At 60.3% G+C, this 21,527-nt stretch overlaps 2 protein-coding genes across 5 annotated transcripts; both read right to left on the bottom strand.

Annotated features, from left to right (window-relative positions):
• Positions 1 to 1,616: 1,616 nt before the first annotated feature.
• On the bottom strand, positions 1,617 to 11,976 carry LOC138682088 (SUN domain-containing protein 5-like). 3 transcript variants are annotated; one of them, XM_069771455.1, is made up of 12 exons: positions 11,874 to 11,976; positions 7,578 to 7,878; positions 7,240 to 7,324; positions 6,435 to 6,499; positions 5,765 to 5,826; positions 5,523 to 5,563; positions 5,173 to 5,269; positions 4,512 to 4,605; positions 3,907 to 4,019; positions 3,115 to 3,282; positions 2,665 to 2,754; positions 1,617 to 1,880 (listed from the first exon to the last, which is right to left on the bottom strand). In XM_069771455.1, the coding sequence occupies exons 2-12, from the start codon at positions 7,666 to 7,668 to the stop codon at positions 1,764 to 1,766; spliced, it is 1,023 nt and encodes a 340-aa protein (XP_069627556.1). In that variant the 5' UTR covers positions 7,669 to 7,878; positions 11,874 to 11,976; the 3' UTR covers positions 1,617 to 1,763. The 3 variants fall into 3 exon arrangements, with proteins under 3 accessions (XP_069627556.1, XP_069627555.1, XP_069627557.1); XM_069771454.1 differs by lacking the exon at positions 11,874 to 11,976 and adding an exon at positions 8,487 to 9,047 and having other exon boundaries at positions 7,578 to 7,684; XM_069771456.1 differs by lacking the exon at positions 11,874 to 11,976 and having other exon boundaries at positions 7,578 to 7,670; positions 7,720 to 8,253.
• A 334-nt stretch (positions 11,977 to 12,310) lies between these two features.
• Positions 12,311 to 17,235, bottom strand: LOC138682092 (SUN domain-containing protein 5-like). Of its 2 annotated transcripts, none has more exons than XM_069771462.1 (9): positions 17,129 to 17,235; positions 16,459 to 16,520; positions 16,217 to 16,257; positions 15,867 to 15,963; positions 15,206 to 15,299; positions 14,601 to 14,713; positions 13,809 to 13,976; positions 13,359 to 13,448; positions 12,311 to 12,574 (listed from the first exon to the last, which is right to left on the bottom strand). In XM_069771462.1, exons 1-9 carry the CDS (start codon positions 17,184 to 17,186, stop codon positions 12,458 to 12,460), a joined length of 840 nt encoding a protein of 279 aa, XP_069627563.1. In that variant the 5' UTR covers positions 17,187 to 17,235; the 3' UTR covers positions 12,311 to 12,457. The 2 variants fall into 2 exon arrangements, 1 of the variants encoding a protein (XP_069627563.1); XR_011322305.1 differs by having other exon boundaries at positions 12,429 to 12,574; positions 13,809 to 14,101.
• Positions 17,236 to 21,527: the final 4,292 nt, after the last annotated feature.

Here is a 21,527-nt window from a genome sequence, read left to right as displayed (position 1 = left end):
AATCCTTTGGACGAGCTTTCCGAGTGGACAGCGAGACTGGCTGCCCGGGATGTCCGTAATGGAGAAGGCGCCACAGCCCCGGACACAATGTCCCCAGTAGCAACAGCGGGAGGGAAAACCAAAGTGTTGCATGATGCAGCGCCTGGGGGACCAAAGAGCCTAACCTTAGTGCTAGATGGTGGAGCCCGCGACGGGAACACCTCAGGGGCTGCAGAACTGGACAGCCTTTCTGGGGAACCCCAGAGACGGTGGTCCGTCAAAAGGAGCGACAGCTCAGGGTCGTCCAAATGCCACGGGGAGGTCAGAACGCTCGAAAATTCCCCGTCGACACCTACCAGTGTGACGCAGAAGGACCCCCGACAGAGAGTGGCGAGATCTAGAACGGGGACATTCATGGGCTGAGGAATGGGCTTTCCGACAGGCCAGTCAGACAGGCTCCCCACGCCCGTTTCACAGAAACGATGGCTTCACCGACAAACCAACAGCCCGGATGCCGGGAAGGTGCTAAGGCCAAACTGTTCCGTCTGCTCCTCCGGCCCCGCTGTCGGGAAAGTGAGGGAGGAGCTCCCAACCCCCGGCCCGGGGAGCCCCGAAGAGCTGTCCCAATGTTATCTAAGCAAGTAGAGGGTTAAAACTTGATGAAGAATTTAGTGAAGCTAGATGTCGCACACACTAGGAAAACCAAATAGGTACGCAACGTCTAGGACCAGGGTGACCGCCCCTGAGGTTGCTAGAAGCCATGAGTTAAGAGAACTTCTGATCAGGAGTTGGCTATCCTTGAAGAAGGAACATCCTGGAAAATATGTCAGCTCTACCTATTCTAATTATCAGGTTTATACTTCGTTTTGGATAGTCAGCTAAACCGCGTCCTTAAGCAGTAATGCTGAAAATGACACCCACGGGGCAGGAGACCCCGGCCCAGGCAGAGACCCTTGGTCACAGAGCACGCGTAGTAAGAGTAAAGGTTGTGTAACCATATGCAACCTACCAACCGATGGGCATTAGAGGGCAGTCTGAGGAAACCTACCAACTGATAAGGAAGTATACAAAAGGAACTCTGGAGAATCCCCAGGCGAGCTAGCTTTGCGGAGTTATCACCTAGCACCCAAACTTGCACAGCTTTGTAATCAACAATGCCTCGTCTCTGTGTGTGAGACTGGCTCATTGCACACCGCGTACCAACACCCCCTTTGGGGACGACACCAAGGCTCGAGGCTCGAGGCTCGGGCTTCGGCCCGCAGCCCGCGCCTGCAGGCTGCCCAGTTGCAACGGCAGCGGGGCCGGGGCGGCAGCGGGGCGGGGCCAGAGAAGGGCTCTGCAGTGGCTGGCGGGGGGCCCTGCCTGTCACCACCTGGCGGGCGCCATTGGCCGAGAAGCCCGGAAGAGGGTGGGCGGGCTCCTGGGAGAGCTCCTGCAGAGCCGGCTCTGGGGGCGGGTGGCAGTCTCCCTGCTCGTAACGGAAGCCGGGTCCTTCTGCCCGCCCGAGGCTGGTGCTCCTTGCGGAGCCTCCTCGCAAGGTTGAATCTTAGGAATGCTTAATATCGTCCTCTGTTTTAGGAAGCAGTCAAGTTCTGACCTTTTCCACACACTCCCGCCCGCCCCCCAGTGGACCTTCTTGCGCACCCCACTTTGGAGACAGGTCTTCTACGCCGATCTCAATTGCCACAACTTCTTCTTTTGGTTTATTTCCCCCCCGCCCCCGTTTTTCTTCCTTTTTTTTACGTTTGGCCTGCTTTTTCTTCTCGGGTTGCGGCTGGGGCTTTCTAGTTTGCCATCTTCCCGTGAACCTGCACTCGATAAATGCAGGTGTACGCTGGGTTTCCCCAGTTGGTCTTCACGAGAAGTTTGATATATGAAAAGGCTCTGGGAAGCGGCGCGTCCTGCAAAGAAAAGAGGGAAAGGAAAACGGGGGCGTTACGAGCGACAATGCAATCAACGTATCTCCCCCTGCCAGCCCTGCTCCTGCTCAGGAAGAAGCTCTTGGAAGCGGCTGTGGAAATGTGAGGTTCGCTGCTGGCACCGGGGCTGCTGGGCAGGCTGGGGAGTCGGGGAGGGGGAAGGCACCTGGCTGGCATCCTCTGCATGCCGGCCCGGCTGGGGCTGCGTCTCCCTTCCCTCTGCCCCTTCCCTCTGCTGCTTGCTCTCTGCTGACAGAGAGGCCGGGGAGGTGCTCCTATGCGGGGGGCAGCCGGCGTGCAAGGCCACCAAGCTCCCGCTGTCTGCTCTGCCTGCTTTCCTCCTGGCAGGCGTGAGAGCACCGGGAGAGAAGGGGCATGCTATGCTGGGAGGAGAGGACACTGTCCAGCCTGCCAGCAGGCCACAGGATGGAGCGACAGTGCCGCCCGACGGTTTTTGCCGCCAGGCGTCCGTTCCTCCACGGCACAAAGCCGTTGCTTGGGTGGAGTGGCCGCGTGCGCAGCTGGCTCTGCTGAAGGCAGTGGGTGCAGCCAGGGATCTCTCAGGACTCGTGCTCCCACGGGCCTGGCCCTGCCCTTGCTATCCTTTTGCTGCCACCACCGTGTGCTACTCAGCCCTCCCAGCCCCGCCAGGTCTCTCTCGGCGCTGGTCCAGGCCCCTCTGTCCAGGGAGAAGGCATTCACTCTCTTCCTGCCATCGACTTGCAGGCAAACCTGTTTTGCTCTTGTCCCCGTGCCTGGACCCTACCTTCAGAGGGAAGGTCTGAATGGCCTCTTTTGCTACGTTGTACGTGAACGTCCCAAGGAGAGTTTCCTCTTCTCCGTCCGCATCCACTCCCTCAGGGGCAAAGCACAAGGAGAGCAGCTCAGACTCGTCCCGACAAAGAGGGAACGTACGCGCTGGATCTGCCCTGTTATCTGCCCAGCCTCTCCTGGGGCTCTAGCAGTAGTCTAGCACTGGTTAGGGCGCAGCTCAGTCTCTGCCTTGAGTTTTGGTCAAGAACCCCCAGGTGCTTGGCCAGAACAAGTCTTAAGAGGGATGAAACCTCTAGAGCCCTTGAAGTATCCCCCTGGGGCACTGCAGTGCTCAGGAGAGAGCAGGACACAAACCTCAGCGGATGCACACAAGCAAGCAAGACCCGGTCATGGCTTTCCCCCGGGGCCAGATCCCCACCAGAAGCGCCCAGCAGAGACTTACAAAGACAGCGACGTCTCTGGGCGCGCTGGTGACGGTCCCAGAGGGAGAGACGTCTTTGTAGATGTGCTGCATCGTGACGGCGGTCAGGTGGACTCGTGCTGGCAACCTGATGACCACCTGGCCCTGACGCCCTTGTAAAGGCCAGCAGTCTCCTGGGGAAAGACCCGGCTGCAACCAGAACGCGAGAGCGATGAAGGGTGGGAGAGCGTTGGGGCTAACACAGCTGCCTGTGTAGCTTGAAGCCTAGGCACCGGTGCATCTGTGGGGTCTATTTCAGCTCGAAAGTGAGGCGCCTGTGAGGAAATGGACAAAGGCAGGAGGCCTTCTTCCCTGCCTGACAAAGGGGGCTCTCAGTATTACGGCGCAGAGGACAATACCGCTTAGGAAACCATCCTAGTCAGGGCCGAGCAGAAACACGTCTCTGCCCAGTGGCTCTGCAGGGCACCCCCCACCTCCCGCCTCCCACCCCTGAAAAGGCGCTGTTAGGGATGAGCGTGGAAACGGGGTCACCAGGGAGAAGCTCTTTCACTCAGCTGTGGCAGAGGACTATGGGCGAGATGCAGCAGTTCAGCTCCGTTCCCCTCCTGAGGGGAACCAGTGATTTCCTTCTAGCAAGCCCAGCCCTGTGTTCGAGCTTTGGTTTCAGGAACCTGATCAACATGGTGGGCTTGAGCAGTACCACTGGACTGAGCGGAAAGCCCCTGAGGTTGGTCCCCAACTTCACAGGAAGGAAGGAAGGAAGGAAGGAAGGAAAAGGAAGGAAACCAGCACTGATGATTTCCGCTACAATACCTGCAAGATAGTATCAGGAGGGTTGGCAGGGCGAAAGAACCATAAAACCCTGCAGCCCCAATTCTCTTTGCAGTTGTAGGTCTCGGAAGTTCTCTGCATGTCGATGGTGGCACCTGTAAGGAAGGGAGAGCAGGTGACTGACTGCAAGAGGCCACAGACTAGGAAGACTTAGTGCTCAGACACTATTTGTGCCGCCGCCGGCCAGCTCCACGTCTCTCAGTCACACAGTGCCACGAGGAGAAGGTTTGAGGGGCCTGGGAGACAGCAGGTGCCCGTGTGAATGACAGCAGACCAAAGCTGAGGGCCTTCTGCGCGGGCAGCAAAGGACGGCCCGGCCATTCCCTTTTCAAATGCAGAGGAGAGGAAGAGAGCCCCTCCATCAGCACAGGAACGCGTGCCAGGGCAGCACCAGAGGCACGCGTGCGGAGGCCGAGGGCAGGACTGGGAGGGAGTCTGAGAGAGCCACTCTGCCACAGCCTTGCTCTTGGACCCCGTGAAGCATTGAAGCTCCCCCACTTTGGAGAGCAGCGCCTGGAGCACAGGCTCCTCTGGGGAGCGCTACAGGCAAGCGCAGGGCAAGGAGACTGGGCTGCTTGTGTCCATACCAGAGCTTTTCAGGGCCCAGTCAGACATCTCGACATAGACGTTCAAAGCCATCTTGGATGCTGCCTGGTTCACTTCCTGACCTTCCTGGGAACGCTGCCATAAAGGAACACAAAAAAGGACCGCATCAGCGGGCAGTTCAGCGTGGCTTCTAGCGCCCGCGGAGGCAAAGCGTCACCGTCAGAAATCCAAGGCAAGCTTTGTCCACGGAGCTGCAAGACTCTCTGCTGCTGACATGAGCCGCGAGGACTGAGGAACAGTATCTGTGGCCGTGGCCCCGAGGTGGGTTGACGAGGGCCCCCACACCCTCGTCCCCACCCTCCACGCTCTCCAGGTCAGCCGGGAGCCGGGCTCAGGCCCTGCAAGCGACGGCTGGCCCCGTGAGCGTGCCTGGGTCTCACCACTGCCTCAGGGGCCCAGCCAGAGCAGCCAGAGGCAACGGTGTGCCAAGGGAAGGCTGTCGGGAGTTTTCCGCTGCCTGAAGCGGCCCGGTTAGACTGGGGCTGGAGAAGGGCCTGTGCAGCGCAGAAGCTCACCCAGCAAAGCCCCTGGGGTAAAGGCTGGGTTGCTGCAGTCAGCAGTCTGAGCCCACCAACAACCCCACGGAGTACTTTCTCGGGCATTCTGCCCAGCCAAGCCTCCTTCCCCAAAACGCAGGCTCACCTTCTTGGCACTGCTGATCTCCGCCCTCAGTTGAGCCACCTCCTCCAGAAGAAGCTGCATCTTCTGGTTTTGCTCCGCCAACAAAGCGCGCAAGTCCCTGCCGGAACAAGAAAGCACATCTTGTCAGAGAGCGGCCCATCCCCTCTGGGGGTGTCTGAGCTCAGCAAGGAGGAGAGACACAGGTGCTTTCCCTGCTTTGCAAGCGCTTCCCTTCTGCACCAGGTTGAGCAAAAGGCGAAGGCAGGGGGGAGGCACGGGAGCCCTGGCTGTTAGGAAAATGAGTGCCGGTAGGACGAAGTCGGCTGACGCTTCTGCACAGAGCCACTTCCAGCTCAGGCAACATCTCTTACCGCTGCATCTTCAGTTCTGCTGCAGACTCACACGTCAGCTCCTGAAAGGGAAAAACACTCCGTTAGAGCATCCACTACCAGAGCTGCCGGGGCTTCCCAGGAGAGGCTTCCCTAGGAAGACACGGCACAAGCTGCTGCTTCTTTGGGTCACCCTGCATGGAAGCAGAAGAGCCCGTGATTTATCCAGCCACTGTCAGCAACGCTCCCTTGCAGGAGGTGCCCGTCCCGCAAGAGTCACCGACCTCCGTCAGTCCCTTGGCCCGCATGGTCCACAGTGGCAGTGAGGTCCTGCAGTAAACGCTAGCTGCAATTCACATCACCAAGAGACAGTTATTTGACTAGGGTTGCCAGCGATCCCTGCAGTCCCCTTGTCTCCTCCCTGTTGCCCTGGGGGTGGGGCAGCAGGTCAGCTGAGGAGGTGGGGAACGCGGGGTGCAGAGAGACGACGCACCTCTGACTGGGGGTCATCAGCCCAGGCTTGAGGGGACTGCGCAGGCGTGATCTTCAGGTGTGCTCGGTGCCCCAGAGCTATTCCCCATCTCCCCTCACTGCTTCAGCGAGCACCGAGACCAGGCTGCATGGGCTAGGAGAGGTACCCCTCCATCGGCCCCCCCTGCACGGCCCCTCCCCTCTGGGAATCCCCCGTTCAGGCTTGGAAACCTACGCCCTTCTCTCGCAGACTTGCAGACTAAGCAAGCCATTCGGACCAGCGGCCAGAGCAGCAGCACGGCTGGGAGACTGCCAGTCTTCCTGGTAGTCCGAAAGCCAGCCCCAGTCAAGGACATGCTCATGAAGCACTTGGGCCACGGGAGTTTCCGCCCATACTGGCCCAAAAGGAAATCTGGCCAGCTGAAAGCTGGCATCCAGCACAGCCAGGCTGTCGCTCTCGGGTGTTTGCCCATGGGAACTCACCAAGAGCCACTGGGAGCAACAAGATGACAACTTTCAAGAACCTCTTCTGTAGGGCCATCTTTTGCCTGGAAAAGAGGGAGTCCTGTGGCTGTCAACAATCCAAGTCTCGGGCGAGCCCCTCCACAGGCAGATTTCCCTTTTCAGGCCAAAAAGCCACCGTTCTGGAAGCCTGCTGCTGACAGAGAGCTGACAGAGCAGCGCCCAGGAGGAACACGATTTCTGTCCACACCGTTCGACACGGCCGGCAGATCTTCCCCAAAGGAAGGGCTCCAGGAGCACCTTCCGAAAGGGAGTGCAAATGATCCCGGGAACTAAAGAGGTCGAGCAAATGAAGACTTGCTTTTCAGCTCCTCAGCAGTCTTTCTGGTGTGGACCCTGCTCTCTCTTTGGCTGAGAAAGCAGGCCTGTTCTCACTTGCGATCACACCGATCTCTCTTAGGGCTGTTTTTCCGCACAGCGGGGAAGCACAGCAGCCTTGTCTGGCTTTCCTCCCAGAGCCCTCCCCGACCCGCACGGTCTCTTGCTGGAGCTGGGGAAAACCCTTCCCTGCAGAGGCTTGGCTCTGCACCCAAGCGTCCGGCTACGGGGCAGTTTGTCCTACCGCGGCCAAAGTTTGGGGCTCCAGCAAATGCGTGGGAGTGAGACTGCCAAGGGGCTTTGCTCTTGGCCACAGCACGAGCAGCGCCCGAGCGGGAGCCCCGGCTGCTGGCTGGGCAACAACACCCTCTGCCCTCCCCTTGGCTTGCACTGACCCTCAGACATCCCCTTTCTCCCCCCGTCCACAGCAGAAACACATAGTACGTACACGGCGAAGACGCCTGTGCTCAGCATGTGTCTCCACAGGGAGACAAGGGCACCTGCCAGCTGGCAAGCAAGGCTGAAGGCCGTCCCTGGGCAAAGAAACCAGAGAAAAGTTAGGCCTGTCTCTTGAGGTCTCTTCACTGGGATGCCCAGCCACACGTGTTGCAGCTCCCTGTGGGGAGGTGGGCACCGAGTCCTACCCACTCCCTCCCTGGGGCAAAGAGCAGCAGGGCAGCCTGCACTTCTCCTGCCACTTGTGACGTCCGGCCAGAGCTCTGGCACACTGCAGCTCTCCGAGCTCACCCCAGAGGACTTCGCGGCAAGCAGCAGTGCTGAGCTTACTTGCAACTTCTGTGGCCTTGTTGCGCCACTTGGCAGGCCCTTGAATGGCTGAGCCGGCAGCTGGCATCGAAGGCAGGGTCAGCACCTCCATCTCTATGCAGAGGTTACTGTGGGAGGAAAAAGACAAATGCCGGTTGCCCACCGTCGCCACGCCACGGGAGCCGAGGTGGGCTCAGGAGTAGCCTGAGCGGAGGCCCTTGCCAGAGGACGGGCCGTCCCGGCAGCAGCGAGAGAGGGCAGCACAGCTGGGCTGCTTCTAGGGGTCCCCTCCTCTCCTTTCCCCCTCCTTTGCTTTACAGGCCTGCAGCGGGAGAAGAGGAAGCAAGCTGGCAGCGGCAGTCCCCCGCCTCGGGAAGCCGACCCGGCAGCACAGCCCGATTCCCACCCCGTCCCTCCCTGCTCCCTGGGCCCTGGCACTAACCCGCCCCTTGGCAGGCACCTCTCAGTGGCCGTTCGGGGAGGGGGCACAGGCTGCTGTCCCCCACCGCGGCCCCCCACTTCTTCCCTGGGCACTGCCGGTCTCCCAGCCCCGCTCCTCTCTGCACAGCTGCCCCCCTCAGCCAGGCAGGACTGTGCCTCAGCGTCCCGAGGGGGCCAGTCTCAGGTCCCAGGGGCTTGGCCCCCTCGTGCAGCAAAATCTCCCTGTGCTGCTAGCAGGGCTGGGCTCCGACCCCTGCAGCACGAGGCTACCGCCTCCCCAAAAGCCCCTGCTGCACCCTGGCTTTTGGCCGGGAGAGCGAGCCGGGCTTTCAGACGAGACCCATCCCCACAGAAGGGGGGCTTTGCAAGCCACGGGGCTCTTCAGAAAACCTCTGTCGGCTTCCCCATGCTTCCCCACTGACCGTGCTAGGCCACGTCCGTGCTACCACCCTAACCTGAAGCCCCGGGCAGGAGCAGCCCACTTCGTACCTACTCGTCTGGCAGCGGCTCGGCCCCGCTGCCTCTCCTGCCGGCTGTTGGTCAGCCTCGTTCCCCAAGGAGCCTTGGGAGGCCCCTTGGCGTCTTCTCTGGGGGGCCTTTCTCCTCGCCATCTCTGGGCAAAGGCAGGCTCCCCGCTCAGCTCTTCCTCCTCAGCCCCAGCAGTGCGGCCTGTCCGGGCAAAACCAGCTGCGGTGGCAGCGGCCCCACGCTGCCCCCCAGCAGGAGTGCGCCTGCCCAGGGCAACAGCCACACGGCAACTGTGGGATCCTTCCTCGCCCACCAGAGGGCTGTGTGGGCGGCCAGCTCTGACCTCACAGTGGCAGTGGCTCTGACCTCACAACGGGGCTCCCCGGGGCTGAGCAGGGCAGGGAGACCCCGTGGTCTCCCCTGGGGCAAGACGGCTGCGGCCCTCCCGGGCCTGTGGGCCCCCCCGAACCCTGCCACGCTCCCCTGCCGGGCAGCTGCCTGGCCTGGCCTGGCCTGCCGGGGAGGGTTCCAGCTCTCCCGGGCATCCCCGGGTAACCAGAAAGGGCGCTGGAAAGGGGGCTTTGCTCTCGCCCCATGCTTCCGGCGGCGTTTCTCCCCTTGCAACCGTTTCGTACGCCAAGGAGAAAAACCCAATAGCCCAGATGTGCTGTCAGGGGCCCAGCGATACCTCTTGGTTAACAAGGACCATTTTGTTTCTCGCCCTTGCTGATTCTGGCTTGACTTCCCTCGTTTGAAATAGGAGTGGGATCCTTCCTTGTCTCACAAGGGCCCAGGAGGGTCCCCTGCACAGGGACCACTGGGCAGCACAGCCTGTACCAGGGTCCCAGCATGGCAGCACGGGGACACAGGGCGCATGGAGCACAGCCCCGCCACGTCCCCCCTCACTGGCCGGTGGGAGTCCCACGCCGGTGCAGGCCCAAGCTGCGCTGGGGCGGTGCGGGGCTGCAGCTTACCCAGCCATGCCACCCGCTTTTGCAGGGGAGCACGAGGTGCCCGTTTCCCCATGGGCAGCCCAGGCCTGCCCGGACCCCTGGGCCGCCCCCGTGCAGTGGGCCGTCCAGGCACCAGAGCTGCCAGTGCCATTGATGGCAGGAGGGCCCTGGCAGCAAAGGGCGCCTGGGGGCCTTGCGGCAGGCTGGGCGGCTCTCGCACTCGAGCAGTTGGGCGGTATTTGGGTGTGATCCTCTGGGTAGGAACGGGCTTCCCTTGTCCAGCTCTGGAAGGGGGTTCCTGTGGGATCGGGCAGCAATGGCAGCATCCTGCCTGGGGCTGGGCCCCTCAGGCTCCACATTGACACGGGGGGACCCCGCTTCCCACAGTGGCCTGTGGGCAACTGCCGAGGGCCACCGTGCCCCCTTCTCCTCAACAAGATGCACAACAGCTCCTCTGGGCTGACCTAGAGACCCCAGTGGATTCTCTGGGACGACCCAGAAACCCTACTAACCTCACGTGAGAACCACAACTGTTACCGAAAAAGCCGGTCGAAGAAACTCTCTAAGGCTCAGTTTTGGAGTCTTAGAAAGCAGGCATTCTTTATTGCAGCGCTGGATGCACGGGGCATAGTTCCTCCTAGCGTGCATACCGTTACCTACAGCAAGCAAAGCTTATATTGTTCTAATATATACATACTCATCACATTTCCCCAAACTGGTGTACATATTCATGTTATTTCCCAGAAATTATTTACCCAGTGTCCGCCCTTTGGGGCATGCGCTATTAAATGGGTCGGTGGTCTTTGGGGTCTTTGAAACCCTCTGGTGGTCATTTTCTCTTGGTGTCTGCTAACTGAACTCTCTCTTAAGGCATGCGCAGTGCGGGTCATCTCAGGGGTGGTTCATCTCTTCTTCCTAGTTAGCTGGCCCTGGCAGGTTTTAATCACAAAGCTCAGCAGAACTTAAGGCTTCTCATCTATTTGTGCATACTGTTAACAAACCTCAAGGTTTTCTTACATACCAAAAGGTTCAAAGTCGCTCAAGCAAGCACAAATTAAGCGCTACAAAATACAATGGAGTCTTTCAGCTCCAGCCTTCATTCAAGGCATCACAATAGCACCCTGGGACGCCCGCCCACCAGCCCCACCTCTCAGGAACCCCTTGGGATCCTCCGACAACACCCAGGGAATGCTCCCGCTACCCTGACGCCCTCCCAATACTACATGCTGTTAGACAGCCGCCAGGAACACAGGCTGCTAACCCTCCCCATCCCTGCAATCCTTTGGACGAGCTTTCCGAGTGGACAGCGAGACTGGCTGCCCGGGATGTCCGTAATGGAGAAGGCGCCACAGCCCCGGACACAATGTCCCCAGTAGCAACAGCGGGAGGGAAAACCAAAGTGTTGCATGATGCAGCGCCTGGGGGACCAAAGAGCCTAACCTTAGTGCTAGATGGTGGAGCCCGCGACGGGAACACCTCAGGGGCTGCAGAACTGGACAGCCTTTCTGGGGAACCCCAGAGACGGTGGTCCGTCAAAAGGAGCGACAGCTCAGGGTCGTCCAAATGCCACGGGGAGGTCAGAACGCTCGAAAATTCCCCGTCGACACCTACCAGTGTGACGCAGAAGGACCCCCGACAGAGAGTGGCGAGATCTAGAACGGGGACATTCATGGGCTGAGGAATGGGCTTTCCGACAGGCCAGTCAGACAGGCTCCCCACGCCCGTTTCACAGAAACGATGGCTTCACCGACAAACCAACAGCCCGGATGCCGGGAAGGTGCTAAGGCCAAACTGTTCCGTCTGCTCCTCCGGCCCCGCTGTCGGGAAAGTGAGGGAGGAGCTCCCAACCCCCGGCCCGGGGAGCCCCGAAGAGCTGTCCCAATGTTATCTAAGCAAGTAGAGGGTTAAAACTTGATGAAGAATTTAGTGAAGCTAGATGTCGCACACACTAGGAAAACCAAATAGGTACGCAACGTCTAGGACCAGGGTGACCGCCCCTGAGGTTGCTAGAAGCCATGAGTTAAGAGAACTTCTGATCAGGAGTTGGCTATCCTTGAAGAAGGAACATCCTGGAAAATATGTCAGCTCTACCTATTCTAATTATCAGGTTTATACTTCGTTTTGGATAGTCAGCTAAACCGCGTCCTTAAGCAGTAATGCTGAAAATGACACCCACGGGGCAGGAGACCCCGGCCCAGGCAGAGACCCTTGGTCACAGAGCACGCGTAGTAAGAGTAAAGGTTGTGTAACCATATGCAACCTACCAACCGATGGGCATTAGAGGGCAGTCTGAGGAAACCTACCAACTGATAAGGAAGTATACAAAAGGAACTCTGGAGAATCCCCAGGCGAGCTAGCTTTGCGGAGTTATCACCTAGCACCCAAACTTGCACAGCTTTGTAATCAACAATGCCTCGTCTCTGTGTGTGAGACTGGCTCATTGCACACCGCGTACCAACACCCCCTTTGGGGACGACACCAAGGCTCGAGGCTCGAGGCTCGGGCTTCGGCCCGCAGCCCGCGCCTGCAGGCTGCCCAGTTGCAACGGCAGCGGGGCCGGGGCGGCAGCGGGGCGGGGCCAGAGAAGGGCTCTGCAGTGGCTGGCGGGGGGCCCTGCCTGTCACCACCTGGCGGGCGCCATTGGCCGAGAAGCCCGGAAGAGGGTGGGCGGGCTCCTGGGAGAGCTCCTGCAGAGCCGGCTCTGGGGGCGGGTGGCAGTCTCCCTGCTCGTAACGGAAGCCGGGTCCTTCTGCCCGCCCGAGGCTGGTGCTCCTTGCGGAGCCTCCTCGCAAGGTTGAATCTTAGGAATGCTTAATATCGTCCTCTGTTTTAGGAAGCAGTCAAGTTCTGACCTTTTCCACACACTCCCGCCCGCCCCCCAGTGGACCTTCTTGCGCACCCCACTTTGGAGACAGGTCTTCTACGCCGATCTCAATTGCCACAACTTCTTCTTTTGGTTTATTTCCCCCCCGCCCCCGTTTTTCTTCCTTTTTTTTACGTTTGGCCTGCTTTTTCTTCTCGGGTTGCGGCTGGGGCTTTCTAGTTTGCCATCTTCCCGTGAACCTGCACTCGATAAATGCAGGTGTACGCTGGGTTTCCCCAGTTGGTCTTCACGAGAAGTTTGATATATGAAAAGGCTCTGGGAAGCGGCGCGTCCTGCAAAGAAAAGAGGGAAAGGAAAACGGGGGCGTTACGAGCGACAATGCAATCAACGTATCTCCCCCTGCCAGCCCTGCTCCTGCTCAGGAAGAAGCTCTTGGAAGCGGCTGTGGAAATGTGAGGTTCGCTGCTGGCACCGGGGCTGCTGGGCAGGCTGGGGAGTCGGGGAGGGGGAAGGCACCTGGCTGGCATCCTCTGCATGCCGGCCCGGCTGGGGCTGCGTCTCCCTTCCCTCTGCCCCTTCCCTCTGCTGCTTGCTCTCTGCTGACAGAGAGGCCGGGGAGGTGCTCCTATGCGGGGGGCAGCCGGCGTGCAAGGCCACCAAGCTCCCGCTGTCTGCTCTGCCTGCTTTCCTCCTGGCAGGCGTGAGAGCACCGGGAGAGAAGGGGCATGCTATGCTGGGAGGAGAGGACACTGTCCAGCCTGCCAGCAGGCCACAGGATGGAGCGACGGTGCCGCCCGACGGTTTTTGCCGCCAGGCGTCCGTTCCTCCACGGCACAAAGCCGTTGCTTGGGTGGAGTGGCCGCGTGCGCAGCTGGCTCTGCTGAAGGCAGTGGGTGCAGCCAGGGATCTCTCAGGACTCGTGCTCCCACGGGCCTGGCCCTGCCCTTGCTATCCTTTTGCTGCCACCACCGCGTGCTACTCAGCCCTCCCAGCCCCGCCAGGTCTCTCTCGGCGCTGGTCCAGGCCCCTCTGCCCAGGGAGAAGGCATTCACTCTCTTCCTGCCATCGACTTGCAGGCAAACCTGTTTTGCTCTTGTCCCCGTGCCTGGACCCTACCTTCAGAGGGAAGGTCTGAATGGCCTCTTTTGCTACGTTGTACGTGAACGTCCCAAGGAGAGTTTCCTCTTCTCCGTCCGCATCCACTCCCTCAGGGGCAAAGCACAAGGAGAGCAGCTCAGACTCGTCCCGACAAAGAGGGAACGTACGCGCTGGATCAGCCCTGTTATCTGCCCAGCCTCTCCTGGGGCTCTAGCAGTAGTCTAGCACTGGTTAGGGCGCAGCTCAGTCTCTGCCTTGAGTTTTGGTCAAGAACCCCCAGGTGCTTGGCCAGAACAAGTCTTAAGAGGGATGAAACCTCTAGAGCCCTTGAAGTATCCCCCTGGGGCACTGCAGTGCTCAGGAGAGAGCAGGACACAAACCTCAGCGGATGCACACAAGCAAGCAAGACCCGGTCATGGCTTTCCCCCGGGGCCAGATCCCCACCAGAAGCGCCCAGCAGAGACTTACAAAGACAGCGACGTCTCTGGGCGCGCTGGTGACGGTCCCAGAGGGAGAGACGTCTTTGTAGATGTGCTGCATCGTGACGGCGGTCAGGTGGACTCGTGCTGGCAACCTGATGACCACCTGGCCCTGACGCCCTTGTAAAGGCCAGCAGTCTCCTGGGGAAAGACCCGGCTGCAACCAGAACGCGAGAGCGATGAAGGGTGGGAGAGCGTTGGGGCTAACACAGCTGCCTGTGTAGCTTGAAGCCTAGGCACCGGTGCATCTGTGGGGTCTATTTCAGCTCGAAAGTGAGGCGCCTGTGAGGAAATGGACAAAGGCAGGAGGCCTTCTTCCCTGCCTGACAAAGGGGGCTCTCAGTATTACGGCGCAGAGGACAATACCGCTTAGGAAACCATCCTAGTCAGGGCCGAGCAGAAACACGTCTCTGCCCAGTGGCTCTGCAGGGCACCCCCCACCTCCCGCCTCCCACCCCTGAAAAGGCGCTGTTAGGGATGAGCGTGGAAACGGGGTCACCAGGGAGAAGCTCTTTCACTCAGCTGTGGCAGAGGACTATGGGCGAGATGCAGCAGTTCAGCTCCGTTCCCCTCCTGAGGGGAACCAGTGATTTCCTTCTAGCAAGCCCAGCCCTGTGTTCGAGCTTTGGTTTCAGGAACCTGATCAACATGGTGGGCTTGAGCAGTACCACTGGACTGAGCGGAAAGCCCCTGAGGTTGGTCCCCAACTTCACAGGAAGGAAGGAAGGAAGGAAGGAAGGAAAAGGAAGGAAACCAGCACTGATGATTTCCGCTACAATACCTGCAAGATAGTATCAGGAGGGTTGGCAGGGCGAAAGAACCATAAAACCCTGCAGCCCCAATTCTCTTTGCAGTTGTAGGTCTCGGAAGTTCTCTGCATGTCGATGGTGGCACCTGTAAGGAAGGGAGAGCAGGTGACTGACTGCAAGAGGCCACAGACTAGGAAGACTTAGTGCTCAGACACTATTTGTGCCGCCGCCGGCCAGCTCCACGTCTCTCAGTCACACAGTGCCACGAGGAGAAGGTTTGAGGGGCCTGGGAGACAGCAGGTGCCCGTGTGAATGACAGCAGACCAAAGCTGAGGGCCTTCTGCGCGGGCAGCAAAGGACGGCCCGGCCATTCCCTTTTCAAATGCAGAGGAGAGGAAGAGAGCCCCTCCATCAGCACAGGAACGCGTGCCAGGGCAGCACCAGAGGCACGCGTGCGGAGGCCGAGGGCAGGACTGGGAGGGAGTCTGAGAGAGCCACTCTGCCACAGCCTTGCTCTTGGACCCCGTGAAGCATTGAAGCTCCCCCACTTTGGAGAGCAGCGCCTGGAGCACAGGCTCCTCTGGGGAGCGCTACAGGCAAGCGCAGGGCAAGGAGACTGGGCTGCTTGTGTCCATACCAGAGCTTTTCAGGGCCCAGTCAGACATCTCGACATAGACGTTCAAAGCCATCTTGGATGCTGCCTGGTTCACTTCCTGACCTTCCTGGGAACGCTGCCATAAAGGAACACAGAAAAGGACCGCATCAGCAGGCAGTTCAGCGTGGCTTCTAGCGCCCGCGGAGGCAAAGCGTCACCGTCAGAAATCCAAGGCAAGCTTTGTCCACGGAGCTGCAAGACTCTCTGCTGCTGACATGAGCCGCGAGGACTGAGGAACAGTATCTGTGGCCGTGGCCCCGAGGTGGGTTGACGAGGGCCCCCACACCCTCGTCCCCACCCTCCACGCTCTCCAGGTCAGCCGGGAGCCGGGCTCAGGCCCTGCAAGCGACGGCTGGCCCCGTGAGCGTGCCTGGGTCTCACCACTGCCTCAGGGGCCCAGCCAGAGCAGCCAGAGGCAACGGTGTGCCAAGGGAAGGCTGTCGGGAGTTTTCCGCTGCCTGAAGCGGCCCGGTTAGACTGGGGCTGGAGAAGGGCCTGTGCAGCGCAGAAGCTCACCCAGCAAAGCCCCTGGGGTAAAGGCTGGGTTGCTGCAGTCAGCAGTCTGAGCCCACCAACAACCCCACGGAGTACTTTCTCGGGCATTCTGCCCAGCCAAGCCTCCTTCCCCAAAACGCAGGCTCACCTTCTTGGCACTGCTGATCTCCGCCCTCAGTTGAGCCACCTCCTCCAGAAGAAGCTGCATCTTCTGGTTTTGCTCCGCCAACAAAGCGCGCAAGTCCCTGCCGGAACAAGAAAGCACATCTTGTCAGAGAGCGGCCCATCCCCTCTGGGGGTGTCTGAGCTCAGCAAGGAGGAGAGACGCAGGTGCTTTCCCTGCTTTGCAAGCGCTTCCCTTCTGCACCAGGTTGAGCAAAAGGCGAAGGCAGGGGGGAGGCACGGGAGCCCTGGCTGTTAGGAAAATGAGTGCCGGTAGGACGAAGTCGGCTGACACTTCTGCACAGAGCCACTTCCAGCTCAGGCAACATCTCTTACCGCTGCATCTTCAGTTCTGCTGCAGACTCACACGTCAGCTCCTGAAAGGGAAAAACACTCCGTTAGAGCATCCACTACCAGAGCTGCCGGGGCTTCCCAGGAGAGGCTTCCCTAGGAAGACACGGCACAAGCTGCTGCTTCTTTGGGTCACCCTGCATGGAAGCAGAAGAGCCCGTGATTTATCCAGCCACTGTCAGCAACGCTCCCTTGCAGGAGGTGCCCGTCCCGCAAGAGTCACCGACCTCCGTCAGTCCCTTGGCCCGCATGGTCCACAGTGGCAGTGAGGTCCTGCAGTAAACGCTAGCTGCAATTCACATCACCAAGAGACAGTTATTTGACTAGGGTTGCCAGCGATCCCTGCAGTCCCCTTGTCTCCTCCCTGTTGCCCTGGGGGTGGGGCAGCAGGTCAGCTGAGGAGGTGGGGAACGCGGGGTGCAGAGAGACGACGCGCCTCTGACTGGGGGTCATCAGCCCAGGCTTGAGGGGACTGCGCAGGCGTGATCTTCAGGTGTGCTCGGTGCCCCAGAGCTATTCCCCATCTCCCCTCACTGCTTCAGCGAGCACCGAGACCAGGCTGCATGGGCTAGGAGAGGTACCCCTCCATCGGCCCCCCCTGCACGGCCCCTCCCCTCTGGGAATCCCCCGTTCAGGCTTGGAAACCTACGCCCTTCTCTCGCAGACTTGCAGACTAAGCAAGCCATTCGGACCAGCGGCCAGAGCAGCAGCACGGCTGGGAGACTGCCAGTCTTCCTGGTAGTCCGAAAGCCAGCCCCAGTCAAGGACATGCTCATGAAGCACTTGGGCCACGGGAGTTTCCGCCCATACTGGCCCAAAAGGAAATCTGGCCAGCTGAAAGCTGGCATCCAGCACAGCCAGGCTGTCGCTCTCGGGTGTTTGCCCATGGGAACTCACCAAGAGCCACTGGGAGCAACAAGATGACAACTTTCAAGAACCTCTTCTGTAGGGCCATCTTTTGCCTGGAAAAGAGGGAGTCCTGTGGCTGTCAACGATCCAAGTCTCGGGCGAGCCCCTCCACAGGCAGATTTCCCTTTTCAGGCCAAAAAGCCACCGTTCTGGAAGCCTGCTGCTGACAGAGAGCTGACAGAGCAGCGCCCAGGAGGAACACGATTTCTGTCCACACCGTTCGACACGGCCGGCAGATCTTCCCCAAAGGAAGGGCTCCAGGAGCACCTTCCGAAAGGGAGTGCAAATGATCCCGGGAACTAAAGAGGTCGAGCAAATGAAGACTTGCTTTTCAGCTCCTCAGCAGTCTTTCTGGTGTGGACCCTGCTCTCTCTTTGGCTGAGAAAGCAGGCCTGTTCTCACTTGCGATCACACCGATCTCTCTTAGGGCTGTTTTTCCGCACAGCGGGGAAGCACAGCAGCCTTGTCTGGCTTTCCTCCCAGAGCCCTCCCCGACCCGCACGGTCTCTTGCTGGAGCTGGGGAAAACCCTTCCCTGCAGAGGCTTGGCTCTGCACCCAAGCGTCCGGCTACGGGGCAGTTTGTCCTACCGCGGCCAAAGTTTGGGGCTCCAGCAAATGCGTGGGAGTGAGACTGCCAAGGGGCTTTGCTCTTGGCCACAGCACGAGCAGCGCCCGAGCGGGAGCCCCGGCTGCTGGCTGGGCAACAACACCCTCTGCCCTCCCCTTGGCTTGCACTGACCCTCAGACATCCCCTTTCTCCCCCCGTCCACAGCAGAAACACATAGTACGTACACGGCGAAGACGCCTGTGCTCAGCATGTGTCTCCACAGGGAGACAAGGGCACCTGCCAGCTGGCAAGCAAGGCTGAAGGCCGTCCCTGGGCAAAGAAACCAGAGAAAAGTTAGGCCTGTCTCTTGAGGTCTCTTCACTGGGATGCCCAGCCACACGTGTTGCAGCTCCCTGTGGGGAGGTGGGCACCGAGTCCTACCCACTCCCTCCCTGGGGCAAAGAGCAGCAGGGCAGCCTGCACTTCTCCTGCCACTTGTGACGTCCGGCCAGAGCTCTGGCACACTGCAGCTCTCCGAGCTCACCCCAGAGGACTTCGCGGCAAGCAGCAGTGCTGAGCTTACTTGCAACTTCTGTGGCCTTGTTGCGCCACTTGGCAGGCCCTTGAATGGCTGAGCCGGCAGCTGGCATCGAAGGCAGGGTCAGTACCTCCATCTCTATGCAGAGGTTACTGTGGGAGGAAAAAGACAAATGCCGGTTGCCCACCGTCGCCACGCCACGGGAGCCGAGGTGGGCTCAGGAGTAGCCTGAGCGGAGGCCCTTGCCAGAGGACGGGCCGTCCCGGCAGCAGCGAGAGAGGGCAGCACAGCTGGGCTGCTTCTAGGGGTCCCCTCCTCTCCTTTCCCCCTCCTTTGCTTTACAGGCCTGCAGCGGGAGAAGAGGAAGCAAGCTGGCAGCGGCAGTCCCCCGCCTCGGGAAGCCGACCCGGCAGCACAGCCCGATTCCCACCCCGTCCCTCCCTGCTCCCTGGGCCCTGGCACTAACCCGCCCCTTGGCAGGCACCTCTCAGTGGCCGTTCGGGGAGGGGGCACAGGCTGCTGTCCCCCACCGCGGCCCCCCACTTCTTCCCTGGGCACTGCCGGTCTCCCAGCCCCGCTCCTCTCTGCACAGCTGCCCCCCTCAGCCAGGCAGGACTGTGCCTCAGCGTCCCGAGGGGGCCAGTCTCAGGTCCCAGGGGCTTGGCCCCCTCGTGCAGCAAAATCTCCCTGTGCTGCTAGCAGGGCTGGGCTCCGACCCCTGCAGCACGAGGCTACCGCCTCCCCAAAAGCCCCTGCTGCACCCTGGCTTTTGGCCGGGAGAGCGAGCCGGGCTTTCAGACGAGACCCATCCCCACAGAAGGGGGGCTTTGCAAGCCACGGGGCTCTTCAGAAAACCTCTGTCGGCTTCCCCATGCTTCCCCACTGACCGTGCTAGGCCACGTCCGTGCTACCACCCTAACCTGAAGCCCCGGGCAGGAGCAGCCCACTTCGTACCTACTCGTCTGGCAGCGGCTCGGCCCCGCTGCCTCTCCTGCCGGCTGTTGGTCAGCCTCGTTCCCCAAGGAGCCTTGGGAGGCCCCTTGGCGTCTTCTCTGGGGGGCCTTTCTCCTCGCCATCTCTGGGCAAAGGCAGGCTCCCCGCTCAGCTCTTCCTCCTCAGCCCCAGCAGTGCGGCCTGTCCGGGCAAAACCAGCTGCGGTGGCAGCGGCCCCACGCTGCCCCCCAGCAGGAGTGCGCCTGCCCAGGGCAACAGCCACACGGCAACTGTGGGATCCTTCCTCGCCCACCAGAGGGCTGTGTGGGCGGCCAGCTCTGACCTCACAGTGGCAGTGGCTCTGACCTCACAACGGGGCTCCCCGGGGCTGAGCAGGGCAGGGAGACCCCGTGGTCTCCCCTGGGGCAAGACGGCTGCGGCCCTCCCGGGCCTGTGGGCCCCCCCGAACCCTGCCACGCTCCCCTGCCGGGCAGCTGCCTGGCCTGGCCTGGCCTGCCGGGGAGGGTTCCAGCTCTCCCGGGCATCCCCGGGTAACCAGAAAGGGCGCTGGAAAGGGGGCTTTGCTCTCGCCCCATGCTTCCGGCGGCGTTTCTCCCCTTGCAACCGTTTCGTACGCCAAGGAGAAAAACCCAATAGCCCAGATGTGCTGTCAGGGGCCCAGCGATACCTCTTGGTTAACAAGGACCATTTTGTTTCTCGCCCTTGCTGATTCTGGCTTGACTTCCCTCGTTTGAAATAGGAGTGGGATCCTTCCTTGTCTCACAAGGGCCCAGGAGGGTCCCCTGCACAGGGACCACTGGGCAGCACAGCCTGTACCAGGGTCCCAGCATGGCAGCACGGGGACACAGGGCGCATGGAGCACAGCCCCGCCACGTCCCCCCTCACTGGCCGGTGGGAGTCCCACGCCGGTGCAGGCCCAAGCTGCGCTGGGGCGGTGCGGGGCTGCAGCTTACCCAGCCATGCCACCCGCTTTTGCAGGGGAGCACGAGGTGCCCGTTTCCCCATGGGCAGCCCAGGCCTGCCCGGACCCCTGGGCCGCCCCCGTGCAGTGGGCCGTCCAGGCACCAGAGCTGCCAGTGCCATTGATGGCAGGAGGGCCCTGGCAGCAAAGGGCGCCTGGGGGCCTTGCGGCAGGCTGGGCGGCTCTCGCACTCGAGCAGTTGGGCGGTATTTGGGTGTGATCCTCTGGGTAGGAACGGGCTTCCCTTGTCCAGCTCTGGAAGGGGGTTCCTGTGGGATCGGGCAGCGATGGCAGCATCCTGCCTGGGGCTGGGCCCCTCAGGCTCCACATTGACACGGGGGGACCCCGCTTCCCACAGTGGCCTGTGGGCAACTGCCGAGGGCCACCGTGCCCCCTTCTCCTCAACAAGATGCACAACAGCTCCTCTGGGCTGACCTAGAGACCCCAGTGGATTCTCTGGGACGACCCAGAAACCCTACTAACCTCACGTGAGAACCACAACTGTTACCGAAAAAGCCGGTCGAAGAAACTCTCTAAGGCTCAGTTTTGGAGTCTTAGAAAGCAGGCATTCTTTATTGCAGCGCTGGATGCACGGGGCATAGTTCCTCCTAGCGTGCATACCGTTACCTACAGCAAGCAAAGCTTATATTGTTCTAATATATACATACTCATCACATTTCCCCAAACTGGTGTACATATTCATGTTATTTCCCAGAAATTATTTACCCAGTGTCCGCCCTTTGGGGCATGCGCTATTAAATGGGTCGGTGGTCTTTGGGGTCTTTGAAACCCTCTGGTGGTCATTTTCTCTTGGTGTCTGCTAACTGAACTCTCTCTTAAGGCATGCGCAGTGCGGGTCATCTCAGGGGTGGTTCATCTCTTCTTCCTAGTTAGCTGGCCCTGGCAGGTTTTAATCACAAAGCTCAGCAGAACTTAAGGCTTCTCATCTATTTGTGCATACTGTTAACAAACCTCAAGGTTTTCTTACATACCAAAAGGTTCAAAGTCGCTCAAGCAAGCACAAATTAAGCGCTACAAAATACAATGGAGTCTTTCAGCTCCAGCCTTCATTCAAGGCATCACAATAGCACCCTGGGACGCCCGCCCACCAGCCCCACCTCTCAGGAACCCCTTGGGATCCTCCGACAACACCCAGGGAATGCTCCCGCTACCCTGACGCCCTCCCAATACTACATGCTGTTAGACAGCCGCCAGGAACACAGGCTGCTAACCCTCCCCATCCCTGCAATCCTTTGGACGAGCTTTCCGAGTGGACAGCGAGACTGGCTGCCCGGGATGTCCGTAATGGAGAAGGCGCCACAGCCCCGGACACAATGTCCCCAGTAGCAACAGCGGGAGGGAAAACCAAAGTGTTGCATGATGCAG

Source organism: Haliaeetus albicilla, chromosome 26 (genome assembly GCF_947461875.1).
Source record: "Haliaeetus albicilla chromosome 26, bHalAlb1.1, whole genome shotgun sequence".
NCBI lineage: Eukaryota > Metazoa > Chordata > Aves > Accipitriformes > Accipitridae > Haliaeetus > Haliaeetus albicilla.
This window is presented reverse-complemented; position numbering and strand designations above follow the sequence as displayed.